This window comes from Passer domesticus, chromosome 2, assembly GCF_036417665.1.
Source record: "Passer domesticus isolate bPasDom1 chromosome 2, bPasDom1.hap1, whole genome shotgun sequence".
In the NCBI taxonomy this organism is placed as follows: Eukaryota; Metazoa; Chordata; class Aves; order Passeriformes; family Passeridae; genus Passer; species Passer domesticus.
Genome location: NC_087475.1, coordinates 5,731,232 through 5,757,571, shown reverse-complemented (window position 1 = coordinate 5,757,571; position 26,340 = coordinate 5,731,232). Strand labels below are relative to the sequence as shown.

The 26,340-nt window shown below is 47.5% G+C and overlaps 1 protein-coding gene and 1 long non-coding RNA gene across 2 annotated transcripts; one reads left to right on the top strand and one right to left on the bottom strand.

Annotated features, from left to right (window-relative positions):
• Positions 1-1,104: 1,104 nt before the first annotated feature.
• Positions 1,105-3,797, bottom strand: CRYAA (crystallin alpha A). The gene is made up of 3 exons (XM_064411262.1): positions 3,480-3,797; positions 2,453-2,575; positions 1,105-1,434 (listed from the first exon to the last, which is right to left on the bottom strand). The coding sequence occupies exons 1-3, from the start codon at positions 3,666-3,668 to the stop codon at positions 1,225-1,227; spliced, it is 522 nt and encodes a 173-aa protein (XP_064267332.1). The 5' UTR covers positions 3,669-3,797; the 3' UTR covers positions 1,105-1,224.
• Positions 3,798-8,511: 4,714 nt separating this feature from the next.
• LOC135295174 (uncharacterized) lies at positions 8,512-12,799 on the top strand. The gene is made up of 3 exons (XR_010357196.1): positions 8,512-9,484; positions 12,075-12,185; positions 12,305-12,799. It is a non-coding gene; the product is annotated as an uncharacterized LOC135295174 (long non-coding RNA).
• The last annotated feature ends 13,541 nt before the right edge of the window (positions 12,800-26,340 follow it).

Genomic DNA, 26,340 nt, shown 5'->3' with positions numbered 1-26,340 from the left:
CACCCCACCCACCCTGCCATCAAACAACCTTAACGTTAATTTCAGATTAAAGCTGTCATGTGCTTCCATGGGCATGAGGTTTGAAGTGCTCTTTGTACTGACCCAGTGGTCTGAAGGAATGGTGTGGTGGTCAGGCTGCTGGGTTTTGTTCTTTCTCTGATCCTTCTGGTTTTGCTTGCACGAGGGATAACGGGAACACAAAAGGAAAGGCAAACCATCCTCACAAAAAGTACTTCCAGCGGTGGAAAGCACATCCTCCAAGTGGTGCTGGGCACCACAGTGACCTTCAAGAGCCTTACAAAGGAACAAATGAAACCCCCAATGCCGGTTGCGTGTTTCCTATCTCATTTATTGACCGCCACTGACCACGTTCTCAGGCTGAGCGCCAGATACCAGTGGGAGAGGTGGAGCTACCCTAGAGTTACAGGAGAGAGCAAGGGAGACAGTGTGTCACACACAGGCTGGGGAGAGCTGGCTGGGGATGGGAAGCCTCTGCACAGTGGTGAGCCCCCCTCTCTCCCCTCCGAGGGCCTACAGAGACAGTGGAAAGACATGCTTGTCCTCCTGCCAGTTGTCCCGAAGGGAAATGACAGGGCAGAGGTGTGAACAGAGACACTTAAACACTTTGCTGAAAAAAAAAAAATACACGTTGCAACCCCCCGAAGGTGAGATGTTATTGGTAGTTATTATTATTGTTATTATTTCTCCTGCGGCTGCAAGGAACTCATGGCAGGTTCGTCACAGGGACGCGGGGTCTTGAGTGTGGGGCTTGGCTCTGTTGCTGTTTGAGAGTAACCAGTTTAACCCTGAGTGGGGTACAGCAATTCTGCAGGGCTTTTCCCCTGTCCCAAGCCTTGCCTCGAGGCTTGGTGCACCAGCAGCCAGCGTTACTCGTGCACTCCTTCCTACCTGATGGTGGGTAGGGGCTACAGCACCGGACAAAGACCCTTTCAGCAAGTACAGCAGCAAGGCAGCACTGCCATCCCTGCCATCCCCACGAGGTTTAAGCTTCCAAGTCCACCAGCCGCTCACCCAGCCCCTCGTTCCACCCAAGGGAAGAGGGGGAAAACAAAAAAAAGGAAAACAAAAAAAAGGAGGAAACAGAGTGGGGGAGGAACCAACAGAAGAAGAAACCCCTCCAGATATTCACTGATATCTACGCAAAGGCTCCGGGAGCGAGGCCTGCGGGAGGTGGCAGCCTGCCCGGCGCGGCGGCCGGCGGGCTCAGGAGGAGGGCGCGGAGGTGGGCTTCTCCTCGCGGGACACGGGGATGGGCCTCTCGCTGTGGCTGGCGTCCATGTTGGAGGGGACCTTGGGGCCCGAGAAGGTCAGCATGCCATCGTTGGACAGCGAGCAGGTGATGGCAGCCTGGTCCACGTTGGCGGGCAGGCGGTACCGGCGGTGGAATTCCCGGGAGATGTAGCCGTGGTCGTCCTGAGAGGCAGTGGGGAAAGGGGGGAAGGCATGTCAGAAACTCCCTGTGCCCAGCTCCCTCAGGGCAGGAGATCCACAATCACCCTGGCTTACTGTGACGCTGTACTGCCAGGACTGCTGGGCACACCTCTGCTGGGTTTAATTTTACAGGTTTGTCGGGGCAGGTGTCCCCCCTGACACCTGTGAAGCTGCGAGAGCTGAGCACGGCAGCAGGGAGTGATTTTGGCCATAGTTTGATGCCAGGCTGGGATCTGATTTGGGCTTCTGATTTCAAAGGATGCTTGGAGACAAAGTCTGGGGGCCTGGGAAGGTAAAGGCAAGGCAGACGTGTGCACCCATGTATTTATTTACCAGGCTGCAATGCTGTGTCAGCCAAAGTACACAATCCTGACCCCCTTCTTTTTTTGGCCCAAAGAATGAGAAGTGCAATTATTTTTTTTAAATTGGCCATGAGAATAATAACTATATTTAAAAATACATACTGTTTCCAGGCTAGAGCCTTGTCTGGCCAAAAATGTGTATGAGAAGAATTAAACCCCTGCTGGTATAATTCACTTTTCGACCCCCACAGATATTTCCATGACATCCATGTTAAAAGTTTCCAAGCCTGAGGCACTTGGTTGGTTTTCTTTTGTTTTGTTTGCTCTTGCTTTTCTCTCCCAGACTGGCATACAAAAACTCTGTTTTCACTAAGGATTCTGGCTTATGAAAACTCAGCCATGCTTCAGCAGTGCCAGATGATGTTCTGTGTCTGGCCCAGTGTTATTAGTGAACAATGGACATGGTCATCTGATGGTTATGGGAGATGATGATTGAAAATAAACAAAAGAGGGGTGGATTAGCTTGTTATTGTCAGATATCAGGTGGGGGCTCTATGAAAACAGCCCATGCCAATAATGACAATTCAAAATTAACTCCTGATATATTCTTTTTTTTTTTTTTTTTCCTTCAGCTGAAAAAGAAGGAAAACAGAGCTGGACTCCCCAGCTGCTCCACCATCACCATCACCTCCACTTACCTGCCTTTCACTGTGCTTGCCATGGATTTCCACAAAGTCATCAATAATCTTCACACTCAAGTCTTCGGGAGAGAAGTGTTTTACATCCAGCATAATTGTGAACTTGTCCCGATCAGACCTCACCTGAAACGAGCATTGTCACACAGTGAGGCCCCAGCTCTGGGTGTGGGGCACTGCCGGCATCACCACAGATCAAAGGCCAAAAAAGGGCTGGTCTGGCACTTTGTCCTTCTGTGACTCTGAACCTCAGCGGGGGTCTTCTTCTCATTGTGGGGACCCAGGGACATTGAGAGGCTGTGGGAGGTGACAGGGGCCCTGGGAGGCTGTGGGAGGTGTCACCAGGAGGCCATGGCTGGCCATTACTCCTTGCTGCTATTCTTGTGCCAGGGACCCTTTAGCACTCAGTGACCTCCTAGATGGACCAGGCAGAGAGAGGGGATGGAAACCAGTATAAGACTCTGTGGTAGTACATGTTTTGTCCTTTCAGTGATTTATGGTTTCGTTGTGGTCATTGCTCTGGGAGGAAAGCAGTAAGAGAGGGCTACAGAAAGCACCTGGACCTGAATTTCAGATCATGGCCCCCAGAGCTACACATTCCCCTATAGCTCCCTTCAGAAAATTGCTCAGGGGTCCTTTAGAGAGGGATTGCAAAAACCACCAAGCTCCCAAAGTGGAGGAGAACGTGGAGAAAGTTCCCACTTGCACTCCCATGGCAAGCTGCCCTCACAGGCACTCACTCTGGGAGCAGCCTTGCTCTTCTTCACTACATAGAAGATGGGCACAGAGCAACAAAACCAGCCTTCTTGTGTTGGAAACAACCCTCAAAAGGAGGTGGAATGGTTCCTGTTTCTTGAAGGGAAACTTTGTCCCCAGCGAGGGCTTCCCTTTGTGCCCAAGAAGGGGTGGGTGGTTTTGCCTGGCTTTGGGGTCTTCCTTGTCCCCTCACATGGGCTAGAGCAGTGTGAGATGTGGGTGGAGAGGAGCAGCAGGGAGAGGAAGGAAAGAGAGGAAATGAAAGGGCCCTTACCTCTGAAATGCCCGACTCCAGCACGCTGCGGAAGAGGGACTGCCTGTAGTAGGGGCTGATAGTGGACGAGAACAAAGGCAGGAGGTCATACTCCAGGAGACCCTCTCCAAAAAACTGGTCAAACAAACGGCTTGGAATGAGGGGTCCCAGAGCACGCTTGAACCAGGGGTGCTGGATGGTAATGTCCATGCTGCTGCTGCTGCTGCTGCTGAGACCTGTGGCTGCAAGGGGAGAGCAGAAGGGGCAGCGCCGCTGCTGGGGAGACGGCGATGCCTTGGCTGGAGTGCAGCCCCAGGGAAGCTCCCCCTATATATACCGGCCTGGCAGAATGAAGGCATTAGCAGGATTCCTCTGGAAAGACATGATCTCATGATGGAGGCAACGTGGTCAGCAGAAATGCGGAGACTGACCTGGAAATGACAGTCTGGTTGGAATCGGTGCCAGATGTCCTGGAGCGATGGTGCCAGGCAGCAGGCTATGAGGCACAGATTGCCCAGGGGTGCTGGCATGTCCCCTGTGGAATCAAGCAGGCTGAGCAGGACACCCTGGTGGGCAACTCAGAGATGCTTGTGAAAGAGATCTGCTCCATGGGTCTTCGTAACCTGACCCTGGGTTTCATTAATTTGCTTGTTTTCTGCCTCTCCCTGAAGCAGAAACTCAATATTTCTTGCAAATAAATGAAACAGCTTTCTTCCAAGCAAGGAAAAAAGGGTTAGATTCAGGTTGAAAAGGGGAAACTTTTTTGTAACACGCTACAAAGTGCCTCTGCCACTTGAGAGGGGCCTGACACCCCTGGCACAGGGATCATGGCAGGACTGGCAGGGAAGCAGGACTAACAAATGATGCAGAGCATCGTTTTTTGTCTGACAAAACAAAAACTTTCAACAAAAAATACTTTCGCAAAAGAAAGAAAGAAAAATAAGCTTGGTCTCCGATCGCAACATCAGTCCCAAAGCTGCTCTTGAGAGTGTCCTTGTTTTGATTTAGGAGTGGTGTGGGAGATCCATTTATCTCATGGTGTCACAGCACAGATCCTGCTTAACATGCATTTCTGGTTACAGCTGTTTTTCATTTCTGTTCCACTTAAACCTCCTTTAAGGGGTCAGCTGGCACCCTGGGCTGCCGGGCAATGGGCAGCGTGCCCGCCGCCGCAGCCGCAGGCTCTGCCAGAGAGCTGAGGTGGCTGGGCACTGAAAGGGCAGCCAGGCTGCCCAGCCCCACAGCAGGGCTCACAGCCTGTGGCCACAGCTGAAACCCCATTTCCATCCCTTCCAGAGATGCAGGGGTTGTGTTCCAGGAGCTTCTGAGCAGCAGAAGCACCAGTGCTGGGAGTCTTGTGCATCTCAGAACCTTCTGCAGTCAGCAGAGAACAAAAGAAAAGGAGGAGAGGGCACTTCCAAAAGACACTTCAGATATGAGGGGCTGAATCACCCTCTCACATTGTCAGGGACTAAAGAAACCAAAAGTGGCTGAGATCCTGCCCTCTTCTTTGGGAGAAACCAGATCATTGCAGGCCAGAGGAGCTGAGCTGAGAAAAGCACTGAGGCTTTTCTATCACTGAGTGATATTCAGCTGGGAATCACCTGGCATCCAGGCACTGTGTGGTCTTGGAAAATCCTTGGCCTTGGAGGAATTGTAGAAACCAGAAGATCCTGTTACAGAGGCTTTCCTTCATGAAAAGCAAAAGCTTGAGCAGAAAAACATCCAAAACCACAGTAAAGACTGCTAAGAAGACAAACAAGAGCTTAGGTTCCACCTTAGGTAGCTCCAGCAGGAAAAGGCCCCATGGTCCAGCCTTGGCTCTCAGGCATGAAGGATTTTCTAAACTCAGGTGTCAAAAAGAGATCAATCACTCCTCAAGCCATAGAGGGAAAAATCACAAGAGAGAGACCTAACCCCTCATTTATTCCCATTGTACCAAATCTGTCATTTTGTTTGAGGGAAAGCAAACAAGTCATGAAGCACTACCGAGATTTTTTTCTTCAAAAACTCTGTGAGATTTGTCCTGGCAGAGAAAAAAATCTCTCCTCAGCCAGTTCCAGTTCCAGAGACCTGCTAACCTGTATTTATCCAACTGGCAGCAGGGACCTGATGGAGAATGCATCACCTGATGCGCAGGATAAGAGGAAAAATGAGAGGAGAGACACAGAACAAGTTCAAATCCCAAAGCACTCACTGGAGCACACAAAGCAAGTTATTTATTTGGCTGGTAGAGGAACTGTGGAAACTGCTTACACAGAAAATGAGAGGGATTTGAGGGTCTGACAGACCATTTGGGCCCCAGGTGAGGGGGTGAGGGGTGAATGCCATCCCTAAAGTGTGTTGGGAACATCCTCTTTGTGTTTTCCAAATCAGTGGGAGCACAGGGAGCAATGCACACCATGGCAGGATCCCCTCTGGGCATCCTTCAGTCCTCACAAAACTGCCAAGCCCTTGAGCTCTGACCTCCAGAGTGTTCCCCAGATTATTCCTTGGATTATTGAGGCCAGGAGGAAGGAGGGAGCCCAGGCTGCTCTAAGCCAAATCCAACCAGGCCTTGAGCACTTCCAGGGATGGGGCAGCCACAGCTTCTCTGGGCAACCTGTGCCAGTGGGCAACACACATGGAACCAGAGCCCTTCAGAGAGATGGAAGGAGTTGGCTTTTAGAGAAAAAATAGAAATATGTCTTCAACCAAATTTTGTCTGAATTTATGTATATTACCACACACTCAAATAATTGAAAAGCATCAGCCAACTTTGTGGTTTTATGTCTTTACTTTCTTCTGGACCTACATTTTCATGGTTTTCCCTAGAATTAATCATATCCATATGTCTTCGACAGACATTTTTGGCTTTTGTGGGCAAAAATACTTCACTGAAATGCAAATTTCATTTACAGGGTTTTTATCTGATGCAGACTTCACATGGCCTGTATGTCACTGGAGAAAAAACCAACCTCCTGAGATGCATCACATGTGACTTCCAATGGTCTAAAACTTCTGTGTCCTGTTCAGATGAGTTATCCATGCTGTCTGTCCAGTCAGTGGAGGGACAGATGCCTCCAGATCACATCATCATGTGGGTGGGCAGGAAAGGTGAAACAAGACCCCTTTCAGCAGTGCCTGTGTCTCAGGAGGGAGCTGAGGAGGCAATCCTAATTCTAATCTCCTTCTGGACAGGCAAAGCTACTGAGATGAATCCCATCCAGTGGGAATTCCGTGTGAGAAAAGAAAATTATCATTTTGCATCATTTCAGCAGACCAGACCTCACAAGACACACAACATTTGAGCATCATTATCACCTGCTGAGCAACAGCAGTGAGATTTGTTGGCAGAAATTGAACGGAAGAAAATTAATGCATCTGGTCATGAGCACATCCAAGAGCAATGTATCAAAGGCAGTTTTTCCCAAAGATTCATTGCAAGTTTAGAACATGAGTTAAGCTGAGAAATTCCTCCAGAATGTTCTGCTGTCCAGCTTACCTTTGAAATAATCCCTTCCTAAACCATGATGTGCAATTGCCAGCATGTGAGTGAGACATTCAGTAGAGGATATTGCCCAGGACAAATCCCAGACCATGTTCCTGAGTAAAGCTGCCATCAGCAATCACAGCCCTTGCTTGAGTTTAGCTGCTCTCAGTTTGTCTGCATGACTGACTCCCACCTCTCCATTTCCAGGTGAGCCCAGGGCTGTCTCCAACCCCCTTGCCAAGCTCTATGCAACTCAGGGTGAAGAAAAAGGCAAATATTGAAGTGGAACAGTCACTGGTCAGGTGTAGTGACTGGTCAGCAGTGACTGGAGGGTTTGTAGGCGATTCTGAAGTGCTGACAGAACAGGGGCTCCTGTTCCCAGCTGGTTTTCTGCAGCCCCTGGAGAGCCAAGAAAGGCAGACTCTGCTCTGATCTGCATTTCTGCTCAAGTCAAGTGTACCCCATCACCCTGCACAGGATGCAACTCTTCAGATAGTTCTCATGGAAAACAGGGATGCCTCCCAGTGCTTCATCTTTCAAATACACATATCTATCCCCAAAATACAACTATACTCATTTAAAAGGGCCTCTGTGTTTAGATGTCACATTTTAGTGATGATATAAGGGATTGAGCAATCTCTGACAATATTTAGTGATAAAATTGTTGCAGCATGCCAGTCAGACTGTTTCCACTTCATAAAAATCTATGAGTTACAAAAACAAGATCATGAGAGGGACACAAAGCTAGAGTAAATAATAATGTGATTTTTTTGCAAGTTTTAATGCTGCCGTGGAAAATACCACTTAACGTGTGTAAGAAAGCTGAGGAGTGGGGAAAAGAAACAATAGGCCATGTTTTTCTAATCTTGCATAGATCAAGCTTTGGAAAGGATGCAAGAAGTCAGTATGAAGTCATAGAAGTCAGAATGCAAGCAGTCAAACACAAAGGGCAGGCTCACTCCTGGTTATCAGTTCTGGCTCCTAAGCACTTACTAAAAGCTTTTCCTAGAAATGATCACAGAGCATTTGTTTCTTTTTTTTTTTTTTTTTTAAGGGAAGAGCCCTTTTTTTACAAGACTCATTTCCTGTTCCTCATGGCCAGGAGCTTCAAAACTTTCCACCATGGTGGACCTGGGATGCTGATGGAGGAAGGAGCAGGTGATCATGACAGCAGTGAGATTCATTTCTCTGCCCAGCAGCCACCATGGAAAGCAGTACAGCAGTGATGCTGATGAGTTCTGAATGCTGGTGATATCTTGCTGAAGTTTATAAGGGATGGGAGGCCACGTTATCAGTGCAGTTTGCACGATGCTTATCTGGGGTTGGGGCTGCAGGGCAGTGCAGTGGGAGGCCTGGCATGAGGAATGGCAGGTTTGGCTATTTTTTTTTTTAAATTAGATTAATTAGTGATTGTTATTAAAAGCAAAGAACACTGGAAAACAACTGTTGGTGGATAGTTCACAGCAAAAAAAGAAGCCACTTAGTGGGAGGGTCACTACATGCTGAGCACCTTTGAAAAAACAAAAACAAAAAAAAAAAAAAACAAACAAAAAACCACCACCAAACTGGGCTTGCTTTCCTTTTAAAGAGACACCAGCATATCCCTGAGAACCCTGCAAATTCCCATGCCTCTCAAACAGCCCAGAGCTGCCCAGCTGGGAGCAGGTGAGCAGCCCCTGCCCTCCAGACTCTTGGCCAAGCTTGTCCTGGTGCAAACCACAACTCTCCCTTCCCTCACTCTGCAGCTCCTGCCTAATGAATGGTCAGCCCTGTACCCCAGGTTTGTCCCAGGTGGTCCCCACTCATGCTGACAATTCTTTTGTCCCACAGGGATTGTGGCTGCAAAGCTGCTGAGCACCAGAGCCAGTGGTGACAAGTCGTGGAGGAGACATTTTTGGTTTTCTACAGACAAAGAAATCTTCACCTCACCAGTTTTAAGGCATAATCATCTGTTTTATTGCTTCCATTTGTGATTATTTTTCTACTCTAACATCTCCTTTTTGCCCATTTTAGAGGGATGGGGCATTTTTCATTTTACAGTTTACAGCAATCCACAGTCAGCTTTACAATTCAGCTGTACACTGGAAAAGTTAAACATCCACTCTACTTATCCAAAGACTGATATTTATTTTATCTAAAGAATTTATATAATATCAACAGTCTGCCTTGGTGCAGCCAAAGAGGCTTAAAAAATTACTAGCAATCCCTTTTTTCCACATCAGAGCCCACATCCTAAACACTGAACAAATCCCATCAGTGTTTAGGGCACATAATATCATTGTTGTCAAATCAATGGTGAATTTACGTGCTGCTAATCCTTGGCACTTAGTCAAACAAGCTCAGCAAGTTTTAGCAGCACAATGCATTTTATGTTTTCATCAATGGATTTGCATAGGGAATGAGGGATGCTCTTTGCTTCCCAGCCTGCAGCAGCTCCCGGAGAGTGGAGAGAGCATCTCACACACACCCAGAGAGCAGGAGAACGGGGACAGGAGCAGGTCTGGAAGTTTACAGCTGCTTAGCAGTGATGCTTCTCCCCATCTGTAAATCTCAGGTGAGTATCATCCTGTAAAACGACCTGGCAGAGGGACAATTTCAGCCCTTTCCACTCCCTTAGTCCTTTCTTTAAATAAAACCATCTTGCTTGCAACTCCACAAAGCTTGCTGCTGAGAGTTCCCCTGCCTTGCAACCAGATCTCATCTCCCTGAGCTTTCCATGGCCCTTCATCCTGCTGTAGAAAATATTCCCTTGGCTCTGAAATTAGACCCATTTTTATTTTCAGGCCACAGAGTTTGAGGGCATAGGGTTGTTTTGTGACGTGATGTTTACTAAACAAATAATTATGGCAAATAAAGCAACACCTTGAGGAATTAAAATCTGGCTTTTTTTTCTCCAGAAGAAAGGAGAAATTATGTCCATTCTTGGTTTGGTGTGAACCTAAAAAAAAAAAAAAATCTCTTCAGATAGAGACCTCTCCAAAAATCTATCACAACTTGCCATAACTTTGAATCCATAGAGTAATTTTCATTTTCTTCCAGTGTTTTTGACTGTTTACATGTGGGTTATTTCTTCACAGTCCACATGAACATTCCTGCACTGAGCAGATCATCCTACAGAGCCCACTGCAGGGTGATCATATAGAATTTTCTTCTCTAAAGGATTTATACCCAGCCTTTGCACTGGGAAAATATGGAATACAGGGAGGAGTGGGTAGCCGGGAAGAAGAGTGAGCAACCAGAAAGAAAAGTGGCTTTATCTACTGGTGCAGGAGAAATGGTAGTGATATAGTGGGGAAGGAGAGGCGGGAGGAAAGAAGAGTGGAAGAGAAGATACCATGGAAAGAGAGTGGTCTGATCAGGACAAGCAGCTCTGTAAAATGCATCCTGCAAACCCTGCAGCCACTTGGTGACAGTGCAGTGAACAACCCAGTCCTGGTTTGAGCCTGTCTCTCTCTGTCTGAGCAGGGCTTGGAGGAGAAGCACTGAACACTGAATGCAGACATCATTGCATGAATCATTAAGCCACCAAGGAAAGCTCCAAAAATTGCCTGATTGCAGGTGATGCTGCAGTAGTTGTTTAGTGCTCAGGTGCAATTGGGGACTGGGAATTGAGCTGTTTGTCAGTGCAGACTGGCTTGCAGAGATGGTGGACAGGGCAAGAAGGCAGTATCAGATCTACCAGGGACACTGCTGAAGGGGGTTTGGACAAGCAAGGCTGGTTATTGACTCAGGCTGCAGAGTGGGAGGTATTGAGACACCACAGACACTGAAACCAACTCCATTCTCCACCAGCTTCTGTGTGCACACAGGCTACCTGTACAACCAGGTTCTTCAAAGTTAAACTAGAAAACCCACAGTGACTGAACAGCACACATCCAGAGACTGCTGCAGGGAGCAGGACTCTTCACAGGAGTGAATCTCTCTGAACCTCCACCTGAGCAGCACCACAGGATCTGCAAATCTCACAAAATAATCACAGTTTTTATCTGGCTCGAAGGGACCCACTCTGTCCATCCAGCAGCCTAACTGAGAGCAAAAAAAAAGCCATCTCTTGATGGGATAATGATCTCTGTCCCCCATGCCTGGATGCCAGACAAGTCTGTTAGGGTGGCAGCTGTCTGGTGACTTGGAGAATTTATTTTTACAGTAGCTCAGTGATGGGAACCTCAGGAAAAAAAAAAAAAAAAAACATCCCTTGGCAGAGAAAAGACCCTAATGAACCATTTGTCTAAGCTGCTCCCAAATCCTCTTGCTGGATTTGTGTGCACTCATGTGAGGATGAGCATAAGCAGGAGGTGCTGGAGGTGACTGGAGGAAAGATTAGCGCGGCAGAGCGCGGCTCTCGTGCGTCACTGCGCCCAGCCTGACCCCAGCAGGGCTCCTCAGCTGCTGCTCTGCATCCCCAGAGCACGGCAAGGAGTCACAACCAGCCAAAATCCCCCCTGACGTCTCTTCAGGAGCTTGTGAGGCAAACAGAGCACAGGGCCAGACTGGAGCACGCTCGCTCGCAGACTAAGGGATGATCAAACTGGAGAGCATCACATTCCCCAGACTTTAACCCACAGCAAAGTGCCCTGCTCAGGCACAGCAGATGGGATCACTGGTGCTGCTGAGGCTACACCAATGGCCACGGCTCTGCTGTGTATAATTAAGGTTAAATGGTAAAGATTGTCACGGCATCTGCAGTCTGAAACAACCCCTCTTTTCATTTCCTTTTTTATTCCTTCCCAGATGTTGTATGAATTTTGCCAAAAGGTCATAGCTGGGGGACCAAATATAGTGAGGGAAAACAAGCAAGCAGAAAAATCCCTGCTGCAGCTGCTGAATAAAAGAAATAAAAGAATTTGTATGTTAGTTCTGGGAAAAGTGGTGCAGTGGAGGGGAAGTGCAGCTGTGGGTGCAATAACAGAGGGAAATTCAGAACGATCATTTTTAAATGCAAGGTCCCAAATCTAAACTCTCAGCATGCAAACATAAAGGTATTTGAATAACATTTCTCACTCCCTAGGCTGACACAGCGACCTGTAGATGACAGAGGGGCTTTTCAGTGACCCAAAGAGGGTGCTCTCAGTTATAAATGTTTAAATAATGCACTTTATGATCAGCTGTGGATGGAGAATAATGGTGCTGAAGCCTTCTCATAGCTTTCAGGCAGATGAGCAAACGAAACTGCAGTCGGCTGCCCAAGGCTTGGTGTTCTTTCTCCACCTAGAGCACAAAAGGAGGAATGTTCTGCAGCCACACAGGTCTGAGAGGTAATTCTTCTTCAGTGATATCCACTGTTTTGCCACTGATTGAGTGTGTTCAACCTTCTTTTTTACCTCCAAAGCTTTGTCCCCCTCTTGTTCTGACTCTCTAGTTTTATATTCACCAGGAAATCTGTGTATTTCTGTGCTGTGGAGTGATTAAAACCTCACTGTCAGTGCTGTTCAGCCTTCCTCTGGGTCTGTGCTGCTTTACAGACCTGTCCCAGGGCTCCTAAAAGAGTTGGTGCTTCTAAAGAGCTGCCTGCTCTTCCCAATCCAGTTAAAAGCACACCACCATTCTCTGAAGGACATGAAGAAGTTTGTTGGGTTTTTTTTTTTCTGAAGACAAGAGTTTCAAGAGGCTGCAACTGTGAATGAGCCAGTCCTTCAGCTGCGCACTGCTGCAGTTGTGACAATGTATTTGCAAGCCCTGATCCAGGGGGATGGGTTATCTCAACCTTCAAAGATCCAATTTGGTTGAAGAAATAAAAAAATCAGTCAACTAAATACCTGCTGTGATCAATAAAACATCAAAAAAGATTGTCGTGTATCTTTAAAAAAATGAGGACAACCTTCCCAAAAACTGCATCTGCCTCTCTGGGATCCCCAGAACCTGAGAATTCCAGGCCATGTGAGTAGAAGTGCAGCCCTTGTAAAGACGTATGAGAAATGTCTTCACACTGAGAGGAATGACAGATTTTGTCTTTCCAAACAAGCTGTGGGTCTGCTGGTAGATAAAACCAGCACTGAGAGATAAAAGAAACAATTGGAAGGATTCCACTGATTGATGAATGGAAGAGGATATTTGCTTTTACAAATAAACTTTAAGTTGGCTGATAAATGAAATTGGGTATTGAAAGGTGAAAGAAACAATGGAGGAAAACCCTAAATTCCATAAGAATTAAAAATTAAAAGGGAGGGTTATATATTAGAGGGAAATCTCTTGAATCAGGGGTTTTGGGAAGTCTGTATCTCTCAGTACCTCAGCCAATGGGGAAAGAGAGAAGGGAAACGCAGCCAGAAAATTAGGATAAAAAGGAAGCTGCATCCTCCAAAACTTTGAGAGACCCTAGGTGAATGCCCCTTGGCTTCTCCCTTTATTCGAATAAAGTAAAAGGAATCCTCTGTCTCCTTTTTGGACATAAACCTCTGATGTTTGTGGATTAATTTTCCTAACACCAAGCAGAAAGGACCTTGCCCTTCTCCAGTGAATGTTATTCCAAGGGTTTGGACATGGCTGCACCACGGCTTACAGTGCCTGACAAGGGCTTTTTATCCCCAGAAACTGTAGTGCTGGCAGTTTTTCCAGTGTGTTCACAGCATATCAGACGCAATGTGCAGCCTTCAATTGAGATCACAATATGCTCTACGTCCATTTAACATCTATTCCCAGAGGTTGCCACACTGCAGAGTTGGCTTTTCCTTTACAAAGCACTCAGGCAAAATATGTTCCAGGGTCTGCAAATCTGCCCGGCTCTGGAAGGGGTTCTGCAGGGTCGTTGTCACCATTCCCAGGCACTGTAAAAGGCTTTTCCAAACTTCTGAAAAGCACCAACACCCAAACTGCCAAGAAGACCTGATTTAATCAGGAATCTCATCCATCCCAGACTTGCTCTGTTAGTTGTCTGTTATTCCCTACATAAGGGACAAACATGGGTGTCTCATTCTTACCCTTAAATCCCATCTGATTTTCAAAATGTTCATCTCCCAACTCCTTTTGTCCATAAACAATTAGATTTTCCCAAGCAGCCCCCAGGAAATGGGCCATATTCTTCTAATACCTGGTGCAAATAGGCAAGAGGCAGGGAAATCACATTATCAACCAAACAAAAGGAGGTGCAAAGGAAAGAGCTGAGGTTTCACAGGCGCTGCTGCCTTGTTTCACAGCTCTTTAGCTCATCTCCCAGAGCAGCACCCTTTGGAGGTAAGCAGTGGCTTTAACCTGCCCATGGAGGATGACTTCTCAACCTGAGTTCATTCCCTAAACCCTTCCCACTGCAATGGGAAGTTCAGCTCCAGAGCAAAGCCTTGTTATATGGCCCTCAGCCATATAATTTTTAATTCTTATGGAATTTAGGGGTTTTTTCCCCATTGTTTCCTTCATCTTTCAATATCCAGTTTAATTTATCAGCAAGCATAAAGTGTATTTGTAAAATAAGTCATTGTACAGAATCCAGAGCTGAAAGGTACAGCCTGAGCCCTCCTCAGGCTGCTGCATCCACGGCCAGGGAGCCTCCTGTCCTCCCACATGTGGCATGCTCTGACCTTTGCACCAAGTGCTCAGCTAGCCCAAAAGTGGCACACAGAATCACAGAATAATCACACAGCCCTCTCCCAGCTGGATCTGTGCTGCAGATCCACAGCACTCTGTGCTCCACTGGCCACAGGGACAGACTAGGGATGGGGGATCACCAGAAAAAAAATGAACAGAGCAGCAAGTTTTTCTTTCCTGACCTTTAGCTGGATGTAGGAGTGCTCAGGACCAGACACACACTGTCTACTACATCAAAACAGAGTGAGGAATGACAGCCTGTAGGATTTGACCCTGTTAATCCAGCCATTTAGTAGAATGTGTAATTAAACAGCACCTGTAGGGGAGCCTGCACTGATATACCTGCTCAATACCCAAGCACTGCTAACAGGACATTTTTTGTAGCCATGATTTTAGGATCACTTCTGGTCTAGAAACACAGCAAAATTCCCATGACATTCCAGTGAAAACAACTGCTTAGGAAAGCAGTTTATATGGGGAGAGAAAAAAAAAACCAGGCTGTTTTGTAGGCATTGGCATAGTGATTAAAGTGCCATGGATCTTGCCTTAGGGTGCTCACTGCAGCTCCCATTTGTTGAGAGAGACAAAAGGCACAGAGAGCCTGTGTGGAAAAGGGTTGGGATGGGCATGTGCTGCTGCTCTGCCACTGCAGATGTGGAAGTGGTTGGGTTTAATGACTGCCACAGATGTGGCTCAGCAATCCCTCTTCACCTCGTGGAAGTGATTCCCACATTCACAGAATTACAGAATGGTTTGGGTTGGAAGGGAACTTAAAAACCACCTTATTCCAACTCCCTGCTGTAGGCAGAGATACCTTCCACTAGACCAGTCTGTTCAAAGCCCCATCCAGCCTGAACACTTGGCCTTGAACACTTCCAAGGATGGGGCAGCCACAGCTTCTCTGGGTAACCTGTGCCAGGGCCTCACCACCCTCCCATAAAGAATTTCTTCCCAATATCTAATCTAAATCTCTCCTCTTTTAGTTTAAAACCAATCCTCCTTGTCCTATCACTGTCTGCTCATATACAAAATCAGACTGCCTCTTTTTTATGAGCTCACTCTAAATACTGAAAGGCCACAATAAGGTCTCCCCAGAACCTTCTCCAGGTTGAACAACCCCAGCTCTCTCAGGCTGAATATACAGCAAAGATGCTCCTGTCCCTGCATCATCTTTGTGGCCTCCTCTGGACCTGCTCAATGGGACTTTCTTTTGCTGAGGACCCCAAATTTAGATCCAGCACTGCAGGGGGCTCTCGTGAGGGCAGAGCAGAGCGGGAGAATCACCTCCCTTGGCCTGCTGGGCACCCCCCTTGTTTTGTAGCCCAGGACATGGGGGATCTCCGGGCTGCCAGAGCACATGGCCAGCTCATGTCCAGCACCATCCCCAAGTCTTTCTCTGCAGGGCGGCTCTCAGTAAATTCTTCTTCCAGTCTGTGCTCGTGTCTGGAATTGCCCTGGCCCGGGCGCAGCACCCGGGCCTTGGCCTTGTTGAACCTCGTGAGGTTCTCATGGGCCCACTTCCAAAGCTTGTCCAGGTCCCTGTGCATGGCCTTGTCTTTCCATGGTGCCCCTGCCCTGCTCAGCTTCCCTTCCCCTGCCAGCGTGCTGAGGGTGAGCTGGATCTGCTGTCTGTGTCTTTGGGGAAGCCATGCAAGAGCCCTGGGGCCAAGGCAGAGCCCTGAGGGACAGCCCTCATCCCAAACCTGCAGCTGGACATGGAGCCACTGCCCACGACTCCTGTGTCCATCCAGCCAATTCCTCATCCCAGACCTGCAGCTGGACATGGAGCCACTGCCCACGACTCCCGGGCTGTGTCCAGCCAATTCCTCATCCCAAACCTACAGCTGGACACAGAGCCACTGCCCACAACTCCTGTGTCCATCCAGCCAATTCCTCATCCCAAACCTACAGCTGGACACAGAGCCACTGCCCACGACTCCCTGGCTGTGTCCAGCCAAGATCCACTTCAAGCTGGTGAACAAACTGCTTACACACCACAGATACCATTTCCTTCAAAAGAACTTTTACACTGGGCTTTCAAAAACTGTAGTTAATGCACGCACTTCTTGGGCCAACAACTGATTAATTTTTTTAATAATGTTTAATATTTGGTGCCAGGTGAGGGTGCAGCCAGCCACTTTCAGCCTCTGGTTGACAACTTCTTCCCCAGAGGTGTGTCAGGCCCATGGAGAGGTCCCAAGCAGAGGCTTGGAATCCCAAGGAATCCCAAGGAATCAGGTGGATCCTGGGAGCCCCTTGCTGCAGGCTCCCCCCGGTCTAACTGCATCCTCAGCACTTTCATCTCTCGTTTTGGTAAGGACAGTAATGAAATAAAATTCAGGCCCTTTTTGGGGTAGATGAGACCTGGAGAATTCACTGGGACCTGTGAGATCAGCTCACTGAAATTGCAGCACCATGGTTGTGAAAAATGCCAATCACTTGTTTTTTAAAATTTTTAAAGTTTAATAGTAATAAAATGGTTATAAAAATAGCAATATAATTAGAGTAATAAACATTTGGACAATTTGGATTAGGACAATACAAGACAATAAAAACAAGGAGTTACAGACAGTCTGTGTACCTCTTTCTGGGCAAAATAAGCCCATGTTAACAGAGGCTTAACCCTTAAAAGCAATAGCCTGTTGCATAGTCATACATCTCATAAATGATGCATAAATTCCATTCAAACAAAGGATTCTGTCTGGTCAGTGTCATCTTCTTCTTCTGAATCCTAAGGAGTCTTCAGCTCCAGAGGTGGGAAGAAGTTAGTTTCTTCTGATGATGGAGCAATAAATTCTCTTTCTCTGAAAGATTTAGGTGTCCTGTGGCTGCTATCTGGTGCGAGTACCTCATTCCTTTCTTTAAAAAATATCACACAGACATAGTTTCTATTTGAACATTATGTTATAACCTAAAACTATATTTAAGACACTACTTTAAAAATTAATACAGCATAGCTTTCTAACATAACACATATAATCATTTTAATATTTGCAAAAAGCCAATCATAAAATAGGCATTTTTCACAATGGTTCTAAAGACTCCTGAGTGATCCTGGCTCCCTTTGGAATCTGTCTGGGATCAGCCTGGAGGCTGTCTGCAGTCTGGGAGCTGGGGGGAGCGAGGCGTGGGCAGCTGAGATGAGGGAGCCCAGGTCCCCTGGCAGCTGCCAGCCCAGAGCCAGCAGAGCCAGCAGCTGCCAGGGCTCCTCCACAGGCTCCATGGGCAGGATTTCGGCCATTCAGCACAAAAAGAGGGCCAGAGAACTGAAATCAGCAGTGCACACCTGAGCCCAGCGAGTGCCAGGGGCTGCAGGAAAGCTGCTCCAGGTGCAGCAGTGAAAAACCCCACAGCAGCATCAATGAATGCACAGGGAGACTGCTTCATTTGGGCTAAATGGCCAGCAGAGCCAGCAGGGCTCCTGCACAGGCTCCATGGGCAGGATTTCAGCCATTCAGCACAAAAAGAGGGCCAGAGAACTGAAATCAGCAGTGCACACCTGAGCCCAGCGGGTCCAGGGGCTGCAGGAAAGCTGCTCCAGGTGCACTGGTAAAAAACCTCACAGCAGCATCAAGGAATGCACAGGGAGACTGTTTAATTTGGGCTAAATGGCTGAGTAGCCTCATGCCAGCTGTGTCTTCAGCTGCCTCCTAGCACAGTTCAGGTTCCTTCTTCGTGACACTGTCACCTTCCTGCTCTCTCATACCAACGAAATTAACAGTGCTCTTGCGTGTGGTTGTTTTAAACAGATTTTAATCTTGTGGTGAAACTGCTGCCTAGTGTTACTCCAGCACTCAGTATTGCTCTGCTCTGAAATCTAACCCCCCAAGCGGGCTCCTGGGAAGCTCCTTTGTCTTTGCTGATCCAGAGTACAGTAGATCCTTGCCAGGATCGGGTGGTGCAGCACCCAAAGGACATTTCAACAGCCACGCAGTGCTGCGTGGTTTTCCTGCAACAGATTCACACCCCAAGTGTTACTTCCTGAGCTGGTGTTTCTTCAGCTAGAGCTGCTTCACGGTGCTAAAACCAGTGCTGTAAATACTATTGATCTTGGGCCCTGCTCTGCAAAAACACAGTTCTGCTGGGCGTTGTGAACATTTGCTTCTTGCTAAGCTCCTGGGAAATGCTTTAAGAGTGTATGGCTTAGCAAGAACACCGACTTTTTTTTATTTTTTTTTTCCCCTGAACCTCATTGCTTCCTTAGTCAGGTGGCAGCAAAGTCTGTTGTTGCAGTGACTGCCCTGAAATTAAGAGCTAAAACAACAATGGGAAGAATTCACAGCTCAGGAGCTGCATCAGAGCCAGCAGCTTTGATGCCTGTGCTTTCACAGGGCTGACTAAACAGATCGATTAGATCTGCATCAGCCATCCTGCAAGTCATAATTGGAAATATTTTCACAGGATTACAGCTCCTTGCTTTGAAAATTAGCAGCTTGACTTCTGGTAAAATTTTGCAAGGCACCTGTGAGGTGCAGAGAGCAGAGCCTGCCTTCAGCTCAGGTCATCAGCAGCTTACCTGGCTCTGAGGGAAGATGCTGGCAGTGGAGAAATGAGAGTTTGGGCTCAGGCTTCCCCTCAGGCTGCCCCTCTGAGCCTGTTTGCTGGCAGGTTTCCACTGCCTTTGCTTTTGCAGGTGCAACTCCTCACCTGTGGTAACTATGGCCACAAACACAGCCTCAGGTTTGCCTGCTGCACATCTGTGTGCTCACATCACAGGGACAGTCTGAGCAGGGCTGTTCCCCACCTCCTGCTCATGCTGGGAGTGATTTATGTGAAGGCAGGATGAGCACACCACGGCAGGGACACCTGGGCAGTGGAGGTGAGCAGGGCAGAGGGAAGCCTGAACAAAACCCCATGGCAAAGCTGCAGTCTCCTTGCCCAGCTCTGGCTGCCTGGGGAAGCAGGAGGGGCTCCAAGCAGCCTCCATGGAGCTCTCTGACTTCCAGAGGGGCTGCTGGGAGCCAGGAGAGCAGAGCTCACACAGCACAGCCTTTCTTAGGCACTCCACACAAAGCAAGGGGATCCTGTTTTCACCCTGTGAGCTCCTGAAGGGATTCCCATCCCCTCTCAGGGCCTGGCTGTGACCATCCTGCTTCTCTCTCTGCACCAGGAGATGTCACCTCACAAATGACAGAACTAGGGGACACAGTCTCAAGCTATGCCAAGGGAAATACAGGTTGGATATTAGGAAAAAGTTTTTTTTTATGGAAAGAGTGATAAAGTTCTGGAGTGGCTGCCCAGGGAAGTGGTGCAGTCACCATCCCTGGGGGTGTTTAACAAAGCCTGGATGTGGCACTGGGGGCCAGGGTTGAGTTGAGCTGCTGGGGCTGGGTTGGAGTCGATCCTGAAGGTCTCTTCCAACCCAGTGATTCTGGGATTCTGTGAATTCAAGCTGCTCTGGTAATGCTTTCCTAAGGACTGCCATCCCAGCAGCTTTTCCCAAGTTATCCCTCCCTCCTGCCCCTAAGTGAACCCCACACCTGGGTCCCCTCACAAGCATCTTCTGTTCCCCCAGGACCCCCAGAGCTCCAAGATGACACAGCAGACCCCCCAGCACCACTCAGCACCTCTGTACTGAGGTGAATGCAGACAGCACAACCCTTGGCACATGCCAGCAAGAGAGACAGAGGCATAAAATTCCTTGTGGGATGTACATTCCGTGTGTCCCTGCTGCTCAGAGGGCTCCTGGAGGGGACAGGGCAGCAGCAGCTGCAGAAACCATCCCGCTGAAGCAAATCTCCTGTTCCTGGAGCGCAGGGTCACTCGCAGCCCTGCTCTGGGCTCTGCTGTCCCCTCCTTGCCCATCCCCGGTGCCCCACGGGCTCAGCAGGCTCCAGGTGGGAAACCTGCCCTGGGTGATGCCCGGCTCAGCCCCTGCCAAGGACTGGCAGCGCTGCGGGCTCGGAGCCCTTCCAGCCGATGCCAGCGGAGGGAGCCCCAGCAAAGCCAATGGGAAGCTCCTGCATCCCTCTGGAACTGCGGCTCCCCCGAGCCGTAGGTTATTTCGATTATTTGGGTCACGGAAAGCACCTCTGCCGTCAGCAGGGGTCCGGCACACACCTCAGGATGCTCCTTGACCAAAGCACAGACAGAACGATGCAGAAAAGCTTTAGAGCCCCCAGAGAGTGCCTGGGTACCACAGCCTCTTCACCTGCACCTCCTCCCCTCGCCTGGTCAGGACAGCTCCCAGTGGATTTGGGGAGGCTTTGTCCGACCCAGCAAGCAGCAGGGAGCCTGCTGTGGGGTACAGTGCCTGGCCTTTCTGCAGGCTTTGTGTGACAGCTGGGCTCCGTGAGAAATAGTTACTTGTTATAATTTTAGAAAGGTTTATTAAACCTTATCAAAAGTACAACAGAAGACTGGATAGAGAAAATGTTTTGGCGCCGGGGGCAAAGGATTTTCCTCACCATGTGCTCAGTCACACAAGAGAGGTTTCACCTTTTAACCCTTTAACCCCTCCCAAAATTCTGTCCATTGACCCCTTCTTTGCTGTCCAGTGGTGGAGTTCTCTTCCTCAAATCCCGACTGGAGTTCAGATGTCACCATAGTGACAAGCCAGCCCTCCCAAATATCCCAACCCCGGCTGTCCTTGATAACAACGCAAGGGGGCAAAACACAGCTATAAATCTATAAAACTTTTCTTAACCTATATGCATGATATTTGTCTGTTAATTGTGAGAGTCAATCATTGCATTACTCATCTATCACAGCTCTTTCCCTAAACAAAGAATTTTCTGTAAATATATTGCAGACAGCAAAGGGAACGTGCAGGAGATTTTTGCCCCTCCTACAACAACTTTCTCTGTACCTCTGCTCTGGTTCTCTGGCAGAAACACCTGCTATTTTTAGATTTAATATTTGCTGATAAAAAAGCTCCACCATGAGGGTACAGTCCCATGACAGGCTTGAGCTGAACAACTTGGCTGCTGCAGAAAGGCAGAAGCCTTTCCCTTTCTTTTTCTCTTTTTCTTTCTTTCTCTTTCTTTCTTTCTTTCTTTCTTTCTTTCTTTCTTTCTTTCTTTCTTTCTTTCTTTCTTTCTTTCTTTCTCTTCCTTCCTTTTTCTTTTCTTTTCTTTTCTTTTCTTTTCTTTTCTTTTCTTTTCTTTTCTTTTCTTTTCTTTTCTTTTCTTTTCTTTTCTTTTCTTTTCTTTTCTTTTCTTTTCTTTTCTTTTCTTTTCTTTTCTTTTCTTTTCTTTTCTTTTCTTTTCTTTTCTTTTCTTCCTCTCTCTCTCTCCTCCTGCAGTGTGCCCCCACCTGAGCAGTGCAGCTTCATTTCCCCATCCTGACTGCAAGATAAAATGATCCAGCTCATTAACTTGGCCATTTGAGCCAGTTCCAGGCTCTCACAATGTGGCCAGGCAGGTGTGGGAGATGGAACAAAATAAGACCTGGGAGGGTGGAGGGAAACCTGCCCCTTGAACCTGGGCTGAGCCCATGTGAGCCAAGGTCCTGCTGTACCAGGAAACCACAACCGAATGAAGGCAGGCTGAAAACAAACAAAATTATGGGATGGGCACAGCAGACCTGCAGGCTGCTTTCCTGTGTGTAGTGGGCTGACTGCTGGACAAACACCAGAGCACTCATGAAAATCATCTACTCTGAATCTTTTTCCTTTTCACCAAAAAACCAAGCTATTTCAAACTACGACGCTGTGCAAACAGCTGGTATGGGCTCAGGGGCACTGGACAAGTCATTGCAGGAGAGATGAAATAAGAGATTTCCACCAAATTCTTTCCTTTCACTGCCTTGGTGTCCTCTTGGCCCGCAAACTACCAGAGGACAGCAAGCAAGCAATACCTGGAGAACTCTTCAAAGAGTACTCAGAAAGGTCAAAAGACATCAGGTGCTCCCTCAAAATGTTTCATCCAAACTGTCCAGGACAGCTCAGAGAGAAATTTCCCTCAAAGGAGCAGCTGGGTTTGCTTATGAGATGGACTTTGCTCATTTCCCAGTGACTCTTTTTGGCCCTTGGAGTGTGGAGGTGGATCAGGGACAGCCCTGGGCAGCACTTCAGAAGGCTGGGAGAGGAGGTCTGAGGCAGGAGAGCCAGGATTACACTCACACTGAAAGCAGAAAAAATGGGTTTTTCTTTTTTTTCTTAGTGAATAGGGATGCCATCCCCCATGGCCACAGCACAGTGGTGCTGCCTATTTGCCCACATTTGGGGAAAGCACAGGGATCAGCACCCAGAGAGGCCAAGGGATGGGGGGTTCACCTTGAAAAAACACCTACATGGTTTTAGAGCTCCCCTGCCAGGCTGGCATCACTGCAGTCTCTAGTGACAGCTTCTCTTCTGGGCCTGGCTAGCACATAGCCTGAAAAAAACGTGGAATTCCTGCCTAGCAAGGGGGGCTGGAGGGCTATGGGAGGGCAGAACAGGGAGAAAACAAGTGATTTGCACCCAGAAAAATCAAGAAGTGGTTCTGGAGGAACCAGAAGTGAAGCTGCAGCTGTGGGCACCAGATGTTACTTGTGCACTGAGTCATGAAGCAGAGGAGGCCACAAACACACCAGTGCTCTCCACAGAGTGCAGAATATTCCTGTTTCTGTCCCCTGCCAGGGCACTCACGCTCACAGCCAGCTAAGAGGTCCTGCTGCCTCGTGTGTGAGCAAGGAGACTGCAGCCTGGTGAACCCTCCATCTGAGCCAACGAGGCTATGCCTAAATTCTTACCCTGGTTCTGCTCATCTCCTGTCCACCTTGATGTTAGAAAAACCACCTGCTCTCTCTGTCTCCTCTGTAAAGGGGAGAGGATGGCATTTTTGTCTAGCTTGTAAGGAGAGAGGGCTTCTTACAAACAGCAACTCCCATAATGATGGCTGTGAAAAATGCCTATTTTACGATTGGCTTTTTGCAAATATTAAAATGAATATTATATGTGTTATGTTAGAAAGTTATGCTGTATTAATTTTCTTAAATAGTGTGTTAAATATAGTTTTAGGTAACAACATAATGTTAAAATAGAAACTATGTCTGTGAGATTTTTTTTTTAAGAAAGGAATGAGGTACTCACACCAGATAGCAGCCACAGGACACCTAAATCTTTCAGAGAAAGAGAATTTATTGCTCCATCATCAGAAGAAACTAACTTCTTCCCACCTTGCTCAGCCACGAAGATGCTGTCAGGATTCAGAGGAAGAAGTTGACACTGACCAGACAGAATCCTTTGTTTGAATTGAATTTATGTATGAGGTGTATGAATATGCAACAGGCTATTGCTTTTGTTAATCCTCTGTTAACGTGGGTCCTTTTATGGGCTTATTTTGCCCAGAAAGAGGTACCCGGACTGTCTGTAACTCTTTGTTTTGATTGTCTCATATTGTCCTAATCCAAATTCTCCAAATTTTTATTACTGTAATTATATTACTATTTTTATAACCATGTTATTACTATTAAACTTTAAAAATTTTAAAAACAAGTGATTGGTGTTTTTCACAATGGCCTTGACCCCAGCTTGAAGGACAAAAGTTCTAATCACATCAAATATTGTGTTGAACTCAAAAACCCTGCAACTTTATTAGTTTTCCTGTTTACAATTACAAAGCTCTCCCTAACAGATAGTAAATCAGCAGTGCTCCTGATCAGGGGCTGGATCTCAAAGCCTCTCCAAGGAAAAGCTTCCCTAAGACACAGAAATCCCTGAGCCAGGCTCCGCAGTGCCTGCACTGCTGCCTCTCCAGGGCTCTGACTCAGCATCTCCTCCTCCCTGCCACTCTCCCAGCCCCAGGGGCTGCTCCTGGTGCCAGGCAGCTCCAGTGCACCCCAGCCACAGCACCAGAGCAGCGTCCCCACAGGGCCAGGGCTCCCCTGGGCCCCTCAGACAGGCTCTGTCCCCTTGTGCCTGCTGGCAGAGTCCTTCACACACAAAGCCACAGCCAGTCCTCCCCCAGACCCATGTGGAAGACACAGCTCCAAATTCCCCCCGTTCCCTCTGCTGTGCTGTGCAGCCCCTCCTGGGCTTGCTATAATTGAGGATATTATCAGAGATCTGCTTATATAACCATGGTGATTAGTGAAGTATAGGCACGCAAGGAGATTAGGGGAGGTTACCCAGCTACAGCTCTGCTCTAATGTACATGGGTTGCCTTCTCAGATTATTTTTTTGGCATTGCATCTTACATTGGTTCTCTTTCCTCACAGTTGCACCTTGTTCCAAAAGGTGTCAAGCGGGGAGCTGGAAAAAATGTTCAAAGGGCTTGCTGGCTGTGGGTCAGTAATTATCCCTGCATATGCACTGTTAGCAAAATCCCTTTAACCTGAGAAACCAAGTCCTGTGCACTGGCCTGGAACTCCAGGTAATTCTTTAGCACATAGTTCTGGGCACTGGCAACAAGAAAGTGCTATTTTCCAGTGCATGTTTGAAGTACTTCATGTACTGAGTTTCTGTGTTTGTTTTAATCCTTTTTTTTCTGTATCCAAGCACTGCTTTCTTTTGCTCCACAATTAGGTTTTTTTCTGCCTTTCCTCCTTTCTTAAAACCAGCTGCTTCCCTCCTCATTTTCCCTCTCTGCCCTTTTATCTCCAAATCAGATCTGGGTGTCACCGTTTTGTCCTGGGTTGATGACAGTGGGTCTTAAGGAGGCAGAGCAAAACAGAGGAGGGGCTGTGGCAGCATTTAACCCTGAGCAGTTTGGGGCAGGGAGTAACCCGCAGTAAATCACTAACCTGAGATTTACAGATAGGTATAAAAAAAAAAGAAACATGGAAAAAGACTGGCTGCTGTTACCATGCCAGGCAGAGATCCCTTCCCCTGACTCACACCAGCAAACCACCCAGCGTGTTTCAAATATTGAAAACGTGTCTTGATTCCCCAGGAAAAATGTATTTTGACATATTTCAGCTGAAGGCTTTAACAACAATATCGGAGCAAAAATCAGTGCAAGTTTGCTGGAAGGAGCAGGGAGCAGGTGAGCTTTACATCCCTAAAGAGCACAGAAAGAACAGGGCAGGACATGGAGCAGTGTCTGTCCCTCTCCTGAGACAGCCCACAGCTCAAACCAAATCAGGAGTTGCAGGAAATATCAGGTTGGATGGGGCTTGGAGTGGAACCTGGGATAGTGGAAGGTGTCCCTGCCCATGGCAGGGGCTTGGAATGAGATGATCTTTAAGTTCCCTTCCACCCCAAACCATTCCATGATTCTGTGAACAGTCCAGCTGGAGCTGTGAGCTCCATGGAGTGGATTTGTTACTGCTTCAGGGAACTGCAAAACATCTGAATTTTCCTTGTCTCACACTCAGTCTTGTTTTCTGAATCAGCAGAACCAGTAAGTTTATTTCCTGACGTGGTTTCCAGTGATGTACAGTACTGGCCTGTTCCACGTGAGCTGCTGCTCCTTCACAAAGATTTCAGTTCACCGGGCTCAGCCTTGCAGCTTTCGGCCTGTAATTCCATTAAACCTCCCAAAAATAACGATCAGAAAGAATTTGGTCCTACTCTCCACTCTGCTTTTAATTCAAAAGCAAGGTTTTGGGGTTTTTTTAATTTAAACCCCTTCAGAACGTACACACACACACCACCTTTAAGTCAATCCCTTTATTCCAGCACTCGGAACCCATGGCCCCTGTGAAAAGTGCATATTATATGGCTCTACGCAGATATTTACTATACACATTAAGTTGTATTGAGTAGTGCTGTATTAACATTTTAATACCATAGTAAATGTAGTTTCATAGCAAAAAAGTAGCTTTTGTAATTAAAACAGAAACTATGTATGTAGAATGTTTTCTTTTAGAAAAGAATAAGAAGTCCTCACTGGATGGCAGCTGCAAGGCACCTAAACCTTTCAGAAAAAAGAAAATTTATTGCTCCCTTATCAGCAGAAAACTAACTTCTTCCCACCTCACTCAGACAGGAAGACAGCATAAAGATTAAGAAGTTGACAGTGACCAGAC